Source organism: Gymnoscopelus microlampas (genome assembly GCF_963454915.1).
Source record: "Gymnoscopelus microlampas genome assembly, chromosome: 14".
NCBI classification, from domain to species: Eukaryota; Metazoa; Chordata; class Actinopteri; order Myctophiformes; family Myctophidae; genus Gymnoscopelus; species Gymnoscopelus microlampas.
In genome coordinates this window covers 43,671,661-43,690,419 of record NC_139951.1, presented here as the reverse complement: position 1 = coordinate 43,690,419, position 18,759 = coordinate 43,671,661, and the positions used below count along the sequence as shown (strand labels likewise).

At 40.6% G+C, this 18,759-nt stretch overlaps 1 protein-coding gene across 1 annotated transcript in view; it reads left to right on the top strand.

Annotated features, from left to right (window-relative positions):
- Positions 1-16,135, top strand: part of LOC311060670 (kelch-like protein 24) — a 33,958-nt gene extending 17,823 nt beyond the window's left edge. Inside the window, exons 8-14 of the mRNA XM_084078943.1 lie at positions 9,730-9,870; positions 11,163-11,321; positions 12,141-12,320; positions 12,518-12,664; positions 13,782-13,965; positions 14,064-14,907; positions 16,029-16,135. Coding sequence (XP_083935069.1) covers positions 9,730-9,870; positions 11,163-11,321; positions 12,141-12,320; positions 12,518-12,664; positions 13,782-13,965; positions 14,064-14,205 — 953 coding nt within the window. The 3' untranslated portion in view covers positions 14,206-14,907; positions 16,029-16,135. The remainder of the gene's footprint in view (positions 1-9,729; positions 9,871-11,162; positions 11,322-12,140; positions 12,321-12,517; positions 12,665-13,781; positions 13,966-14,063; positions 14,908-16,028) is intronic.
- Positions 16,136-18,759: the final 2,624 nt, after the last annotated feature.

Genomic DNA, 18,759 nt, shown 5'->3' with positions numbered 1-18,759 from the left:
AAAAAGAGAAACTCAAATTTATATAATGAACATAAATCAGCCTTGTTCTTTTTATAATTCTTTCTAGAGTTGCCAGTTATTTTCACCCCTTTTTTCTTCCAGTTTTGTCCTTATGCCAATGAACCCTCCCCACACATTTCTGTGTTGCCACTGTTGTTGCACCGTACTGACTCACCTGCCAGTGAGGAGCCCCCCACCAGGAGGACGTAGTGCCTCCGTCCTACTCCTCCTGTTCAACACCCACCTCTGACAGGTGCCGCCCCCCCTTCCCCCCAGCCCATTGGAGCCGTTAACACAGCTTCCCTCTCCCGAACACGGACAGTGTGTTCGTATAGATGTGCGTCCAAGCCGGTTGCCCCCCCGTGGTAAATTCAAACCCCTTAGATTCTAGACTTTATTTACCCCTGCGACAACCAAGTGCCACTGAAGTTGATTTTTTTTGGGGGGGGTGGGATGAAGTGATGTAACTGCAGATAAGGTTTTTAAATGAAAAGAACGTTCAGTGTTTTTTGTCATACATCAGTCGATCTAACGTTACAGGCAGAATGGCGACCAGGCATAACTATATATCGTTGCTGTTAGGCAGAAACCAGCTAACTCCATTTTTTTCCCTATACATCAGTGCTATTGAACATCCTTTATGTCTGTGTATTGGTAAAATAAATATTGAACCAATAAAAAGTATTAAAAGCGCTTCTGACAAAACCAGCTAACTCCATTGGATCCTCAAACTTTCTGCTAAACAACCTAATTGTGAGCTTGGAGCTCCATTCAGCTGTTCTTATCAATGATGAACAAAACCTAACTTTTTTTTCTTTTTTTCATTTCCTGAAAAATGAACATTTTGGAGCTGGTTTCTGCCCGACAGCAGAGAAATGCAAATAACTAATTGAGTAACTAAAGCACACATTTATTTTGAGTGGAATAAAAAGTATGATATTTACCACTGTGAATGATAAGTAGTATAAGTTATTGAGGACAATTTTGAAATACTCAAGTTGATTAAAAATACCTCAAAATTGTATTGAAGTACAGTACTTGGAGATACCTTCCACCACTGGGAACAATAAATAGTCATCCTCCTTTTGTTTCTCCAAATGTCTGTCAACTGAACAGTGCATAGTAGCCAGGATATTACTGAAAAATACTTGATATGCTCAAATAAAGCTTCAGTATATCAGATGACTATTGGCTACATGAGCAGCGAGGAAGTCAATAATAGAGAGTGTTAATTTAACTCTGAACCAGCGAGGGGGTTAAAACACTCCAGAATATACAGTGCCTGCTATTGAGATGGGAGGGGAGCGACATGACGTAAACATGAGAGTAGAAAATATTACATTGTATGTGATGGTATTTACTAAACCATCCGTGGTTCTAATACCATAGGTTGTAGGATGATGGGGATCAGAACCTGTTGTCTTTTAGCAGACCTACGCTGCTCTCTAGTGGTGGAAAGGACTCATTGCTCACACATTCATAAAGCTACTTGTGTCTTTATTTACTCCCCATATAACATCTGCAATAAAGGTTTATCTTATCTTTCTTATCTTATTTTTTGTCAATGAATTTGCGTTTATTTCTACACAAAGATGCTAACATATGCCAATTCAGCATTCCATGAAATACATTCATAGTTTGGTATGAAGGTATAGAGTAGACTTAATAAGAATAAGTGCCGCTCATAAAGACTCGGGTCATAATTCATAAAAACAGATGTCATGGTGGACAAACAAGTTCTCAAGTAGATTAATAGTTACACTGCAGTCTGTAATAAGTTTAAAACGTATTAAAACATACATATAACAAGTATAATGCAGTATGTGAATGTATTGGAACCCAAAGATATACTGTATTTAGGCTTCATGGTTTGAGTTCCACTCAAGCCTTTGTGTGGAGTATATCATTTAACATATTACACATATACTTCACAAGAGCTTGTAGATCTGCTTTTTCCGCAGAATGTTTGCACATTTCCACTTCAATGCTATAGATCATTCACCACTGGAGATAGTGATGGGACAGGTCATTGCTTACAAACTGTCCTGCAGCTTTATCAATGAGGAGGGTTCAGCATTTATTCATTTTCATTCATTTATAGCAGTGGTTCTCAAAGTGGGGTCCGGGGACCCCCAGGGGTCCTTCGGGGGGTTCCAGGGGGTCCCCAGCAAAAGTTAACCTTTAACACTTTAGCTATTAAAAAATGGCAGATCTACAAGCTCATGGCGCATCACTTCGTGCCACACTATGAGCTTGTAGATCTGCTATTTTTCAAAAATCTTGAACATTAGTGAACATTTTTTAACCCAGATCTTTGCTTCTGGGGGTCCCTGGCACAACCTATTTTCAGATGGGGGTCCTCGGCCAAATATTTATCCATTTGGGGGTCCTTGACATGACAAAGTTTGAGAACCACTGATTTATAGAGCTGTTTTACAAAAGCTCTCCTCAGCCCTGCTTTCTTGGAATGTTGGTGTTATAGCTCCCCCTGCAGGTCACAACAACTTTACACAGGAGTTGTTGTGTCCGGAACTGATCATCTGTAGTGTGTTTGTTTTTAAGAGGACACAGTTAGGTGTAACACGTCGTCCCTTTGAAGAGGAGCTTTGGGAGGAAAGTGTGTTTGTTGTGAAAGTTTAAAACGTCTAAAATAACGAGGTATGTCTATTTGAGGTGTGTTTGTCTTCGTGTTCGCGAGTTTTACGTTTGTTGTACAAATATACATGTTTACGTTATGATTGCGTCGTTTGCGTGTTGTGAGAGCGTACAGAGTTTACATGGACGTTGGATTGAGGCTGATGTTAGAATGGTGTTTAATAGAGATGTTAAATACATGTGAGTAAAGGAACAACCAGTGAGTTGTTTAACCAGGAGGCAGTGATGTAGCTCCGACGGAACCTCTCCCTCCGCTGTATAGCTCCGAGATGAGGTTCCTCGTTAGTTACTGCCGTCTGTTTTCGAAATGGTCGCACGTCGTCCACTTTACATGTTTCTTACCCCTTTTTGCACATCGTATCCAAAAAGTAAAGCATTTCCGCCACTCTCTCAGATGTTTGAAGTTTTAACGCGCCATAAAAGCCATCCAACGGGTTGAAGAAAGTATTTAATTTGCCTCGGTTTTCATCCGGTTACATGGTTTTTAAGACATTGCGCAAGAGTTGCGCCCGTAGAGATAACATTACTGGTTACCCTACTGGTCAAATGTTGAATTGCATCTTCTAATGCAAAATATTATGGAACCGGATGAAAACCGAGGCAAATTAAATACTTTCTTCAACCCGTTGGATAGCTTTTATGGCGCGTTAAAACTTCAAACACCTGAGAGAGTGGCGGAAATGCTTTACTTTTTGGATACGATGTGCAGAAAGGGGTAAGAAACATGTAAAGTGGACGACGTGCGACCATTTCGAAAACAGACGGCAGTAACTAACGAGGGACCTCATCTCGGAGCTATACAGCGTACAGCGGAGGGAGAGGCTCCGTAGGGGCTAGCAGTGATGGTGATGTGGAAGTAATGGTGGGATGAAGACATAGCCTTAGATAAAGACTCTCGTAGATGTATCTGATTGATTTTGGCATTTTTATATCTACGATAGTCTTAGCGACCCCCTCCCCCCTAGTTTGCCGTGGAATTTCAATAAAGCCCGTATTTCTCCTAACATGTACAAATGCAAAATATAAGGTGCTTTCCCGCTTGCCCCAAATGTTAACTAGGTGTCCGGAGTTTTTGTTTAATGTATTAATCCATATTTTTCAGTAAAGAAGTGTTTTAATGCCGTCTGGCCGAACGCCATTTCTCTATTCCCCCTCGTTTACTTATTGTTCACATTGAGTGTAATTCCGACTTTCACCGGATGCGCTCCGTCACTACCGCGTATTGGGAACTTCTGACAGAATCGGCCACAGACGAGATTAAAACACTTCTTTATTGAAACATATGGACTAATACATTACACAAACACGTCGGAGACCTAGTTAACATTTGGGGCAAGCGGGTAAACACCTTATATTTTGTCTTTGTACACAGAAATACAGGCTTTACTGGTGATATTACAGGGCAAACTGGGGGGGGGGGGGGGGGGTAAAATACACTTTACATCTACGATAGTCTTGCTAAGGCTAAGGCTAATAAAGAATAAAGACACATATAGAAGTAGACCCCATCACCCCATAATCAACATCTGCTTGAATCCTTTTCCTCCTCATTCATTATTTGATCACCTGGTTAGTGCTGATGCTGCTGGCCTTACATCATGGTTAGATACTACTACTACTACTGTACTACTAATACAGGCTAAATACTCAAGAAACAGAACCAGAATAATGCTTATTGACAAGTGTGTTTGCACATGTCAGGTATTTGTCTTGATGGGGTTGATGCATTGACAGGAAGTTTACACAGAGGGTAGTAGCATACACCATACAGTACATATACCATAATAATACTTGTGTAAATGAAATGATTGCACACATACATTTAATTTCATATTAAAAAAACTAACACTTATGTATTGTTTTATTGTACTAAAAAAGTACTTGATATGCTCAACAAACCTCCCCTGATTAAATAAAACGTCAGTATATCAGACGAGTGTCGTTCAAATATAAAGAGGACCCTTTTAGTCAAGAAGCTATTTCGTTGCATTTTAAATGTGGTGAGAGAGTAACTCCAATACTGCATCCGTTCACATCTTACCACATCACTACAACCTCATTTCACTAATGCTCAGCCTGAGTTGAATTAAATCACTGTGATAAACAGGCAATAAAAAGATGAAGACAGGTGAATCGTGTTCATACCATCAAGGTTCCAACTCTCAGAGTTAAATGAACACTTGATTTACACAGTAATGTTGTGTGTTCTATCTGCAGACCAGACCCACTCCACCACACCTCACCTCAGACATGGCTGACAACATCCTGGATGCTGCCTGCCAGAGAGAATCACCACAGGCTGCCAAGTGGATGAGACTGGACACTGACCATGTGAGTGACAGCTTTCAAACCACATTACCAGATCAGCAACATTACTCAGTAGTTTGTCTGATTATAAATCTCCCTCTGGATGTTGTTGTCGTTATACTTCAGGAGGACGGCACCAGTGTACCTCTATCCTCCCTGGATGCTGAGACGTTTGTGGACCCCAACCATCCCAACAAGGTCCTAGAGGGTCTCAACAGGCTGCGTCTCAACAGTACCTTCTGTGATGTGGTTCTGTGCTATGAGGGACAGGAGGTCCCGTGCCATCGTTATGTACTGGCCTCCTTCAGCCCTTACTTTGAGGTAAATACACACTCAGTGTTTCCCCTAGGATGAAGTTGTAACCATGGCGCCGGGAGCGACAATTATTTTTAATAATCATTTTTAAAGATTGTTTTAAATTATATATTTTTTCCTCAAAATATTAAGTCGGGTATCTGAGATTGACAGTGTCACTCTGTTGCTGCTGTTTTGACAAGCAAAACAGCAGCTCAGCTCAAATCCTTTATGACTGAAACAATCAGTCATTGTTTCAGTGACGCAACACCACGACCGCTTTCTTTCTCTCCCAAATGAAGGGGGTCGGATTCTGAACTTTCTGCAGCTAGCGTTAGTTACCTTCCATTCCCAAATCATCGCTCCTCATTGTAGGCAACAGGCGATTGGGACGGAGATAGTGCAGCGTGGAATTCACTGTGTACGCAGCTCTGCGTTTGGAAAGCTCTACCATAGCAGCTACAACCAGCGTCAGCGTGGATATGTTTTAATTTAAAATGCCTGCTGCTTCGATGGGACAAGTGGGGTAATTATAGAGGCTTATTGAACAGCTGAGAAACCTGCACATTTAACCACATAGAAAAGTAGCGCAAAGGAATTACAAATGTTTATGGGGGGGGGGCTGTAAATACTATAACTGGAAAAGTATGGACTTAGTGTGACTGCGAGCTCTTGACAAAACAAATACATCTGTTGCAACTTGATTTAATATGCTGCGATGATGTACAGGCAAGCGCAAAGTTACTGATTTGGTCCGGAATATGAATTGATACGCCGTTCTGCAAATACCAGCTTCAACTTAAGTTACTCACCGTCGATGCGTCCATGGCATGCATCTTTGTTAGCCTTGGATCAAGACTATCATTGAGTCAGACTTTTACTTTCATAGATATACAAATGTCATAATCGATAAAATACATCTATGATAGTCTTGATCCATCTTTTTGAACAGCAACATCTGCGTTGAAATCATCTTAGAAAAGCATACGGTAGCTGTAAACACGAAACAAAACCCATTCCATCGAGCCGACCTACGGTGCGCGGTGGAGCCTAGTAGGTTACTGAAACCTTTGTGACCCATAGAAAGCTGTTACCCTAGGGAGAGTCGTTTCACAGGAGACCCATAGACCCAGAAGAGCCTTGGCTTTCAGGGGAACCGATCATCATGCTATTTCCATGCTATGTCCAATTAATTAAAGTAACCGTTGACACTATGTAAATAAGAAAGGCCTAAGCCATAAACATGCCCAAGCCAACCATTCAGCTTTTCAACCTGCACAGGCCATGTTTACATCGGGTATGATGGAGTCTACACAGGAAAGGGTGACCATCAGTGGAGTGGAGCCTCAGATGATTGGTTTGCTGGTGAACTATGCCTACACTTCTAAGGTTTCCATCTCTACTGATAATGTGAAGGTAATGTGTTATCATCACAAACCTCATTCATTGTCTCCATGATTGTCCTACATAACTTCAGTATTTAATAAAGACATTTTCATTTGTTCTAGGCCCTGCTAGCAGCATCAGACTTGTTTGATGTCACGTCTGTTCGAGAGGCCTGCTGTAAATACATGATGCGTCACCTGGACATAAATAACTGTGTAGAGACTTACTGCTGTGCTGATGACCACTCCTGTAAAATGTTGAAGAAACACAGCATGGATTACATTCTGGAAGACTTCAGTCTCATCTACCAGCAGGTCAGTGAATCATACATTTCCCGAGTTGATTTAGTCTGTTGTTGGCTTTTTTTCTGCTATAACTTTGTTTTATTACTATTACTCAACCTCCCACCACCACAACTGTCCCAGACCTGGGTAGAAACGTTCAATCAGTCACAGTGATTGGATATATATTAATAAGCTACAGTCACATATCCATTTCACTAAACAAACCATCTATCAACAGTGAGCACTTCAGAGGAGAAAATGTTACTTCAGTATGAAGTATGAGAACAGTCTTCTCCATATATCTGCTAATCTAATCGTATTTTGTTTTCTACCAATAGGAAGAGTTCCTGTCTCTCTCTGTGGAAAGACTGACAGAGGTTCTCTCCAGTGACCATCTCAATGTGCCCAAGGAGGACATGGTGTTTGAGGCTGCCATGCTGTGGTTAGACAAGTGTCCTACCCGCAAGCAGAGCGTTGAAAAGGTCAGCCATTTCTTAGTCTCACCTTACCAGAAGATCAGAGGTCTCTGCCTATGAATGTGTCAGGGGTCTTCTAAATGCAAGGTAGTTTCTAGAGTCACTTTCCAATACATGCTTGGCATCTACTGTATATGTGGTACTGGATGGTAATATACATATGTTTTACACAGCTTGGTTGAATGCTTGATTCTGATTGGTCAATCACTAAATTCAGCTGTGTTATTTCTGTATAATGACCGATGAGCTCAATAACAGAACGCTGTCTAATCAAAGACTCGGAGCACCTGCTGCGCTTCTTGAATGTTATGCTGTATCCAACATGACAGCCATGTAAACAAACAATGTCATTTACAACTAAACATTGCTCTCAAGAATGTTTTTGAAAACATTTGAAGTAAGAAATAGACAATGCAGGAACCGAAAATGTATACTATTTGATCAGCACTTCCTTGTTTTCTGAGAAGACCGTGTCCGCCCAGCACAACACTTATGGAATACTTTCATTACCATACGCAAGGAAATACTTAGCTTTTTTTGTTACTTTTGGGTCAATTTATTAATGTATAAGTAGCCGTTTAATAAGTGGGATGATTGTCACCACGCCGGTAGTTGTTTAGAAATAACCCCCTTCTGGATGATTTAAACGTCAGTTAATCATCCTGTCGGGTGTTATTTCTCAACAACTACCGGCACGGTGACAATTATTATTATTATGCAATGTTGTTCCAGTTGGACTGGTAAATACTTGGTGTTCTATGCATTCTCTAAGGTGCTACAGCACATCCGTCTGTCCCTTGTCAGTCCTTCCTACCTCCTCACTGTGGTTGAGCCTATGAGCCAGAAGTTCATCTCTGAGGCCAAGGAGCGTCCCTACTGTAACACAGCACGCCCACGCAGGACCACAGGTACCCTGCTGAACACATGCATGCATGTTGCACCTGATGATGCTGGAAAAAGCTTATCTGCCAATAATAAATATGACTATAACCGGACTGTCTGTCCTCCGTCTGTCTGCGAGCAGCTAATGTCCGACACCGTTGGCCTGATCGCAGCGAAACTGTGCACGCACACTCCCTGGATGTCAGAGCAGAATTTTTGCCCCGAAATAATTTTTAGATCAGCCTGTTGTAGTGCCACCAAGAGGCAAATCTTTGGCAAAACCTTTTATTTATATTACTCGTACAGATTTTGTCCAAACATCATGCAAATCGGTACACATGATCTCTATAGTAATTAAACCAGATTTTTCATATTCCATCCTGATTGGCTCGGAGTGGTCTGTTTTGAACAAAATGCCTCAAATCATGAACACAGTGTGCGATTGCTGTGAAACTTTGCATGATCAGTGCCACTAGGCCATGGAAGTAATGCCACTTGACAATGTTCAAATCAGCCTCATGGTGGCGCTATAACATGCTATGCATTTTTACCTATAACTGGACCGATCTGTTTAAAACCAACGTTTTTCTTGGCCCTACAGGCCAAGAAAAACCTCTGCCCTGCACATCCAGCCACTTCTGTAAAACATTTTTTTTTATATTACTCCTTCGGATTTTTCCAAACATCTCGCAAAGCGGTACACACTATCTCTATAGTCATGTGATCAGGAAGGAATTTTCATATTCCTTCCTGATTGGCTAACATTGACTTTCAAAGTTTTGGTCCTATTTGATTGGGATTAGGATTGGTCCTATTTGAACAAAAAGTCTCAAATCATGAACGCAGCGTGCAATTTAAGTGAAATTTTGCACACACATTCCCACTAGGCCGAGGAAGAAATGGCACCCTTTTCGCATTGGCCTGTTATAGTGCCACCAACAGGCCAATTTTTGCTACACTTTTTTTTAAACAAAATAACGCAAACCAGAAACCACGTCCGATTGCCATGAAAGGCTGAGGAAGAAATGGTACCCTTTTCACATTGGCCTATTATAGCGCCACCAGGAGGCCCCAATAACCTACCTGACCTGGCGGAGACCTGTGCTCCGATGAGCACTTTTTCTAGGTGATTTAATCATTTTAAATTAACAATTCAAGCTTTCATTTAGTTAATTGCGCTTTTATACATGTCAAAATGCATACCAATTTTCTCCTGGATTAATTCAGTGACTGCTAATTTGGTGCTGCCTCTCTGGTGAGAGAGTTCCAGAGGGTTAGGGCTGCCACACTGAAAGCTCTATCCCAGAAGGTTCTAATCTCCATGGGGAGAGAGTTCCACAGGGTTGGGGCTGCCACACTGAAAGCTCAACCAAATACATTTGGTTTCTCCTTCAACTCTTTAATCTACTCTGTCTCATCTGCTCCTTCTCCTCTGCTTGTTGAAGTGATCGTGACGTTGCTACAGAATAGATATTCGGCCAGGTACAACTATGACAAAGTTGAGAGCTTTGATCCCCTGACCAATCAGTGGAAGACTCTTGGACGACTGCCCTTGGTAGTATACGGGTATGCTGTGGTTGCATCAGGTGAGGATTACCAGCAGAGTCAATCAATTTAGGATCTCTAATGGATCCTGTTGTTTTACCTCTGAATAGACTGATCGCTAAGCCCCACCCAACGATAGCGTTTGTTCAATGCTAGCTTAGCAACCATCATGTTGACAAGCTGCCATTCATAGGAATCAATGTAATCTTGCACACACATACAAGATAATTACTCGTATCTATCATTATTATTATAACATTGGCACTGGGTCAACACCCTAATTTATCGATAGATATAAAGATAGATAGACATACACAGAAGTTCTCACTCTCTAGTGAGCAAAGAGAATCAATTATAAGTAAACTCTGTATCCTGACTGCAGAAAGTAAAACTACAGTAAAGAACCTGGGGGTTATTAATTTTAATACACACAGTAATCATGTTGCCAAGATTGCCTTCTTTCATCTTTCTTTCCGGATTAGAGCCTATCTGTCGTTAGACGATGCAAAAACGTTGATCCACGCTTTTGTTTTCTCTCCGCTTGATTACTGCATTGCACTTTACTCTGGCCTGCCAAAGAAAACAATTGACAGATTGCAACTTGTTCAAAATGCGGCAGCCAGAGTTTTAACTAAAACTAAGACGAGGGAACATATTACTCCAGTTTTAGCTTCACTACACTGGTTGTTTTTAGGATTGATTTAAAAATATTTTACTTGTTTATAAAGCTCTCAATGGTCTGGCACCTTCCTACCTCTATGACTGCCTGCCTAGATATGTTCCAAACCGCCCCCTCAGGTCTTCTAGTGCTGACCAATGACTTATAAAAAACACGGTGAAGCAGCATTCTGCTTCTACGGGCCGACGGCTTGGAATTAACTCCAATTACACCTAAGACAGGCAGCCTCTGTGGATAGCTTTAAAGCACAACTCAGACCTATTTCTTCACTCTTAGTTGATTTTTAAATCTCTGTGTTATTGAAGTCCTCACTGTTTCGACTGATTCACTGCCCTTTTATATTCTTTTTATGTTTTATGATTTTGCTTTTCTTTTTTGCTTTATTGTTAAATTGTTTGTAACTTTTCTGTAAAGCACTTGTGCTTTATTCTTGCTCTGTAAAGCACTTTGAGTGCTATACAAATAAAGCGTAATATATAGCCCACCTGGCAGCGTATTTCACAACACACTGGTACTGTTTTGGTGAATTCCTTGGCTTTATAAGTAAACCATCACAATAAGATGGAAGATATGTGAAGAAATGTAAAGTTGTGTATAAATATTCAAATCTCATTTCTTTTAACTTGTTTTAATTCTGCTCTTCTTCCACCATAGGTTCCACTCTGTATTTGGCCGGAGGCGCAGTCGATAATGATGAGGTCCGGCATGAGGATGATCCGAGTTATGTTAGCAATAGAGAGATGTGGCGCTATGATGTTCACCATAACTCATGGTTGAAGATGGCTCCCATGAAAAAGCCATGCGAGCATTTGAGTAAGATTGTCACACTATCACATTCAAATTAACCACATTAACCCTGGTGGCACTATTTTGGTCAGGTCACCATAGGAAACTTAAAAAAAAAAAAATTTTAGTTATTGTTTTCTTTTAAATAATAGCAAATCTACAAGCTCACTACTGTACGTGTCACATCAGCTAGTAGATGGTCTGTTTCCAAATAGCCACATTTGTAAACCAAATGTACGCATTTCAGAATATAATTCTAGACCATATCAGTTGCTTTATATCTAATTATATGGAAATATATGTTGAATATAGCTTCTCGCCAAAGAAACAAAGCAGAGCAAAATGTATTTTTCTAAATCCTTTAACATTAGATCGGACAGGGCTGGGTCTGTTGTGATCACGTTGTTTCCGGGTATACCTTTTCTCCGGAAGTCATAAGATCACTCAATGGTTGGCGAAGAGCTCCATCTAGCGTAAACACTGAAAACACTGTTTTGACATGTTACACCATGTAACATGTCAAACGTGTGTAACTTACACATCATTGGCACTGTGGGCTTTGGAAAAAATGTACGTTTTACACGTCATTGGCACTGAATGAGTGCCAATCCCTTCAGCATTACGTGTGGTATAAGACCGGCCCGGTGTGACCGGGTGTCATGCATCCTGTGAAGCGTGCATGTTACAAAGCATTTTAACTGTCCGACTGCCGCATTCCCAGTGGGTGCTCGCTGTCTCCCGTGGGTGCTCGAGCTCCTGAGCACCCATCGGATAGGCAACTATGGCCAAGGTCATCACTTCATCAGTTTATTTTTTTTTCTCTGCTCAACCCCACATGTTACATAGGCCTGGTGATGCTGGATGGATATGTGTTTGCAGTGGGGGACTGGGGAGTTGACGACTCGATGGAACGATACGACCCCAACACAGACACCTGGCAGCTCATGGACTCTGTCGGTGTGACAGAGCATTACGATTCTAAGAGCTGTAATGTGGTCGCACTGGATGGACAGCTCTATTTTATTGGTATGGAACAGATTTATGTACCTACAGGTTCAGCCTGCTGGGCTTCATGAGGTTGTGTTTTTCATGTAGTGTTAGTGTATGTCAAGCATAATGGTTCACTGAAAATGTACTACAAATCCTTTGGTATTATTATGTATTCATGCTTCTCCTGTTGACGGTGAATAATGTTTTGACATGTGTGTCGTCCTGGACTCTAGGTGGTGATCCAAATGTCTTCAGTCCAAAACGGCCCCAGGTGGCCAAGTACAACCCTAAAACATCTGTGTGGACTGAAGTCGCTCCTATGCAGATTCCATGTGATAGATCAGCTGCTTGTGTTCTGAATGGAAAGATCTATGTTACAGGTACCTAGCCTCTTCTAAGTCAGTGGTGGAAGAAGTACTCTTGTTTATTTTTTTTACTTTAGTAAGAATAACAACACCAGAATATAGAAATACTTTTTTACTCAAGTATATCAAATATAGGCAGAACTTTCAAATGTGCTTGCAATACCAAATGGCTAACGGCCCTTTTCACAGTTTCAGAGTTGTATTATTGAATTGTAATAAGTAATGCATTAATGTATTGATCACTTTAATGTTCGATCTGGTTCAGGTGGAGTAACTGTATGGCTTAACCTATAATAATAATCATCATTTATCAGTTAATGCATGTTTAGTATAAATAATCAAAATTAGCAAAGTAAGTAGGCCTAGTAAACGGTCAAATCACCCAAATACACCCATCACTGTATTTTATATGATAAAGTTGGCAGTTCGTAGACATTAGCAACATTGTATTTTATTTATATATAAGTCCTTGTGTGGTAAGCTTCCTTTTTACCTATCCTTGCTTTTAGAACCAGGTTAATGGACATTCAACACGTTCACAAACACACATTAGATATACCAGTCCACGTAAGAGCAGTGAACAAGGAAAGACTGCTATAATTTATTATGCTCCACACAAATGGAACAAACTTCAGGACTCTCTGAAACTGGTGCGGTTTAGGGTGCTTCTTGAGGACACACTACACAGTGAACTGCACCTGTTTCATGTAACACTATTCTTATTTGTGTCTGTGACATTGTAATTTGATTCAAATGTTTGTTATTGTTTTTCATTATATATGTGTTTTATATGGTGTTAGGGCGTCCTTGAAAAAGAGAGCTTGCTCTCAATGGGCTTCCCTGAATATATAAAGGAAAAAGAAAGAGAAAGAAATAATTGTAAAAAGAAATACAATAAAGTATGTGCCCCTGACTTGTAGTGGTGTAGAAGTTAAGTGTAGAAGTATTAAAAAAGACAAGAAAATATAAACACTCAGGTAAATTAAAAGTACAGTACTTGAGTAAATGTATTCAGTTACTTTCCACCACTGATCTTAGTTTCCTAATAGACTCACCTAAATTCTGCTGTAGTTTGAGCACATTATAAAACACACTAACAGTCACTATCCTGTTAATTCTTGTTTGCCTATAGGTGGTCTGCATTCTCATGATAACAGGACAATGGAAAATAGGATGGAGTGCTACAACCCCGAGACCAACCAGTGGACCATGTGTGCCCCCATGGAAGTGGAACGCAACTCGCCTAGCATGGCCACGGTGGATGGATTGATCTACGTACTAGGAGGGCGGATTTTCTGTAACGACAATGGCGATAGGTATGACACTACTGCTCCATGAATGTCTGGGAAAAGAAGTCTTCTTGTCCACACCAGACATTTCTCTCACGGCTGTTTGTTTGTGTCTCTTCATGTAGTTCTGCCAGTAACATCGAGTGCTACTGTGAAGAGACGGACTCGTGGAAAACTGTGGGGCAGGTCGCTGAAACTTACTTCCGTGCCAAATGTGTCTCTCTCAAGCTGAGGAGGGATCATGGTCGTCCCATTAGGCATAGATGATTCTGATATTGACTAGGGTTGGCGTCCGTAACCGGAGGAATATATCCAACATTAAGGAACCTGAATCGGTTCACTCACATTTGGAACCGGTTTGTCACTCTGTCAGAAGCATGGTATGTGGACTTCGTGTCTGCTATACAGTTACAATACCAGTGGTTCTAAAACGTTTTAATTTCAAGGACCACCATAACTCTTGAGTTACAGACCTGTAAGGGCCCATTTGGAACCTGACTGAATTTTAAAAAAAAATCATTCATTTCATTCAAATGTTTGATAAATTTAGGAATTGTCAAAGGGAACCGTTATGGAATCGGACCGTTAAGAGGGAATCCTTAACAAACCAGAATCGTTAAAATCCTAAAGGGTCTCAACCCTAAAGATGACAGAATATAGATGGATGTATAATATGATTTAAATAGATTGATATAATGTAAACAATGATGATTAAGAAGCTTCCTGCTGGGACGTCACAGAGAAGAGACACTGTGTTGTGATGGTAGTGTCAGCCTCCAATTGAGTTGAGTTCAGAAGCTCTGCTCAGACCCAGCTCACTCAGATGAAAGAGATAGAGGAGAGAGAGATGGACACAGCGTCCCATGCTGCTACTGCTGCTCCTGGCCAGCCTATCAGAGCTGAGGGGCTTCCCTTCCAGTCCCTCCATGGATGCAGACGTCACTCCCAGAACCGCCGTCTTGTTGAAAGGTAAGTTCAACCTGTTAGTCTGTTCCTGTTCAGAAAACTGCCTACCTGTGAACGACGAGATTGGATGATTTAAACATTTTATTTTTTTCACAGAACCATGAGATAACGTGATCCAAAGATTTACTGCTCCATTCACTTCCTGGTTAACGTATTACTTAAAGATCCTGTATCTCGGCTCCTGTGTTTTTTTTGTAATGTTTTTTTTTTGCCGAAACATGCTATTTTTAACGGCGTATAACAAGCGAATGGGAGGTCGCGATGACATTATTATTTTTTGCACAGTGAAACCCTCTGTGATTAAATATTCTGTGAATACTTGAAAAGGTAAGACAATCGAAAAATCAATGGCAGTTAGTTATAAATACTCTGGCAGTTAAAGAGTTAACGAAATGCCAAAGAAATAAAAACAAACTTTTTTTTATTGATGATCCAGGAAGAGAAAGGCAGTAGTTTCCCCAATGATGATGTCGTTGGTAGGTAGGTTTCCGAACTATACATAGCCCACCAATGAGACGCAGAGTGTCTCATCCTTTGTGGACATGTAGCTGTAGTTTTGTTTTGTTGTTGCCTTTTGGGGCTTAAAAATATATATATAATTAGATTTTTTCATTCAACAGTGAGTTTACAAAAATGGTACCATCTTATAATGAGCATTAGTGAGGACCAACTATATGAAGATATGCTCCTTCTGGCCGAATTATACTTAGCACATGGAAAATAGTCAATATGAGCTTTCCGCTGCAGAGGCACAAAGCTAAGTATATATATGACTTTATTGACTCAAATGAGGGTGCATGTGATGAAGGAAAATCAATTATTCAAATTGATTATTGTTCTGATTAACTGTTGCAGTTGTTGAGTTGATGTATATCTATGACAGTTGATTTTTGGAACTGTGAAGTTATTTTTGTCTAACAAAATTGCTTATTAGATTGATGAAAATGATGACAAGAAGTTGCAATTTTGCTGCTTGGCCATATTATTATTAGTACTCATACATTTTAGTAAGGGGCGCTATAAGCAACTGTCCCCCCTGTTGATAAAGTGACTTTAAACCTGGGGTCCCAATGCATTTTCATACTCATCTGTGTATGGCTTTCTTTTTCTTGACGTCCCTGCAGTGAATGGCAACGTGAAGGAAGGAGGAACCCATCGACGACAAAAACCTCCCTGCAGATTCAGGAGCTTGTGGCCAAGTTGACCAATCAGTCTGGCCTGGATATCATCCGTATCCACAAGCCTTTCCACACAGACAACCCCAGCATCCAGGGACAATGGCAATCTTTCACCAACCCACCACATTCTATAGGCCCAGTTATACCTTCTATAGACCCAGTTATACCTTCTATAGGCCCAGTTATACCTTCTATAGGCCAAGTTATACCTTATATAGACCCAGTCACGCCTTCTATAGGCCCAGTTATACCTTCTATAGGCCCAGCCACACATTCTATAGGCAGGCACACACACACACACACCCACACCCACACCCACACCCACACACACACCACAACCTACATCAACAAAGACCAGCCCTGGGGCAATATACCGTACATTTTTACAGAAACCTGCTAGAGACTGAATATTGTTTTTAGAGATGCGCATGAGTACTTCATTTGGATGTCAGTATTCGGTCAACATATAGAGTAATCACATTATTTTGTTCTTTTGTAAAAAAAAAAAAAGAGAAACTCAAATTTATATAATGAACATAAATCAGCCTTGTTCTTTTTATAATTTTTTCTAGAGTTGCCAGTTATTTTCACCCCTTTTTTTATTCCAATTGTGTCCTTATGCCAATGAACCCTCCCCACACATTTCTGTGTTGCCACTGTTGTTGCACCGTACTGACTCACCTGCCAGTGAGGAGCCCCCCACCAGGAGGACGTAGTGCCTCCGTCCTACTCCTCCTGTTCAACACCCAGCAAGCACAGTCAGGACCCGGACCAATCAGTGACGTCTCGATTGGGGCTAGATCAAGTCAAACCAAGACAAGTCAGATCTGGCCCAGAATATCACCTGATTTCAACCAAAATTAATCCTGACCACAAAAACGTCACTTCCAGGACGTCATCTAAACACATTCTCATCACCCAAAATTGCTGTCCAAATGTCCATATGATGTCCCGGTGATGACGTCCTGTAAATTACGTAAAGATCATCCCCATATGGGCTGTGATCTGGCCTAGTCCTGAACGTCACCGGGGTGATGACCGGGCGTCATCATAACGTCATCATGACGTCATTGTGCTTGCTGGGCACCCACCTCTGACAGGTGCCGTCCCCCCTTCCCCCCCAGCCCATTGGAGCCGTTAACACAGCTTCCCTCTCCTGAACACGGACAGTGTGTTCGTATAGATGTGCGTCCAAGCCGGTTGCCCCCGTGGTAAATTTGAACCCCTTAGATTCTAGACTTTATTTACCCCTGCGACAACCAAGTGCCACTGAAGTTGATTTTTTTGGGGGGTGGGATGAAGTGATGTAACTGCAGATAAGGTTTGTAAATGAAAAGAACGTTCAGTGTTTTCTGTCATACATCAGTCGATCTAACGTTACAGGCAGAATGGCGACTAGGCATAACTATAGATAGATAGATAGATAGATAATTTTATTTCTGTGTCCTGCACACAAAGTGCCCAAGCCTCATCGGTTTATAAGACACCATTTTACATTTATAACATGTTTTACAATGTATTCACGTAGTACATTCAATTACATCTCAGAATGATACCTCAGAATTATACAGACTGTTCTGTCTTCTCTCCCAAGCTTGACAAATAAAATCTGCAACAACAAAAGCTGCTTTAACAAAACATATCTCAAATTTTTCACTATATATATATATATATATATATATATATATATATATATATATATATATATATATATACTATATATCGTTGCTGTCAGGCAGAAACCAGCTAACTCCATTTTATGACACTTATGCATTTTTTCCCCCTATAAATCAGTGCTATTGAACATCCTTTATGTCTGTGTGTTGGTAAAATAAATATTGAACCAATGAAAAGTATTAAAAGCGCTTCTGACAACCAGCTAACTCCATTGGATCCTCAAACGTTCTGCTAAACAAGCTAACTCCACCAAAGGGGGGTGGAGTTAGCTGGTTTCTGCCCGACAGCAGAGATATGCAAATAACTAATTGAGTAACTAAAGCGCACATTTATTTTGAGTGGAATAAAAAGTACAATATTTACCTCTGTGAATGATGTAAGTAGTATAAGTTATTGAGGACATTATTGAGGAGTATTTTGAAATACTCAAGTTGATTAAAAATACCTCAAAATTGTATTGAAGTACAGTACTTGGAGATACCTTCCACCACTGGGAACAATAAATAGTAATCCTCCTTTTGTTTCTCCAAATGTCTGTCAACTGAACAGTGCATAGTATCCAGGATATTACTGAAAAATACTTGATATGCTCAAATAAAGCTTCAGTATATCAGATGACTATATTGGCTACATAAGAAGCGAGGAAGTCAATAATAGAGAGTGTTAATTTAACTCTGAACCAGCGAGGGGGTTAAAACACTCCAGAATATACGGTGCCTGCTATTGAGATGGGAGGGGAGGGACATGACGTAAACATGAGAGTAGACAATATTACATTGTATGTGATGGTATTTACTAAACCATCCGTGGTTCTAATACCATAGGTTGTAGGATGATGGGGGTCAGAACCTGTTGTCTTTTAGCAGACCTACGCTGCTCTCTAGTGGTGCAAAGGACTCATTGCTCACACATTCATAAAGCTACTTGTGTCTTTATTTACTCCCCATATAACATCTGCAATAAAGGTTTATCTCATCTTTCTTGTCTTATTTTGTGTCAA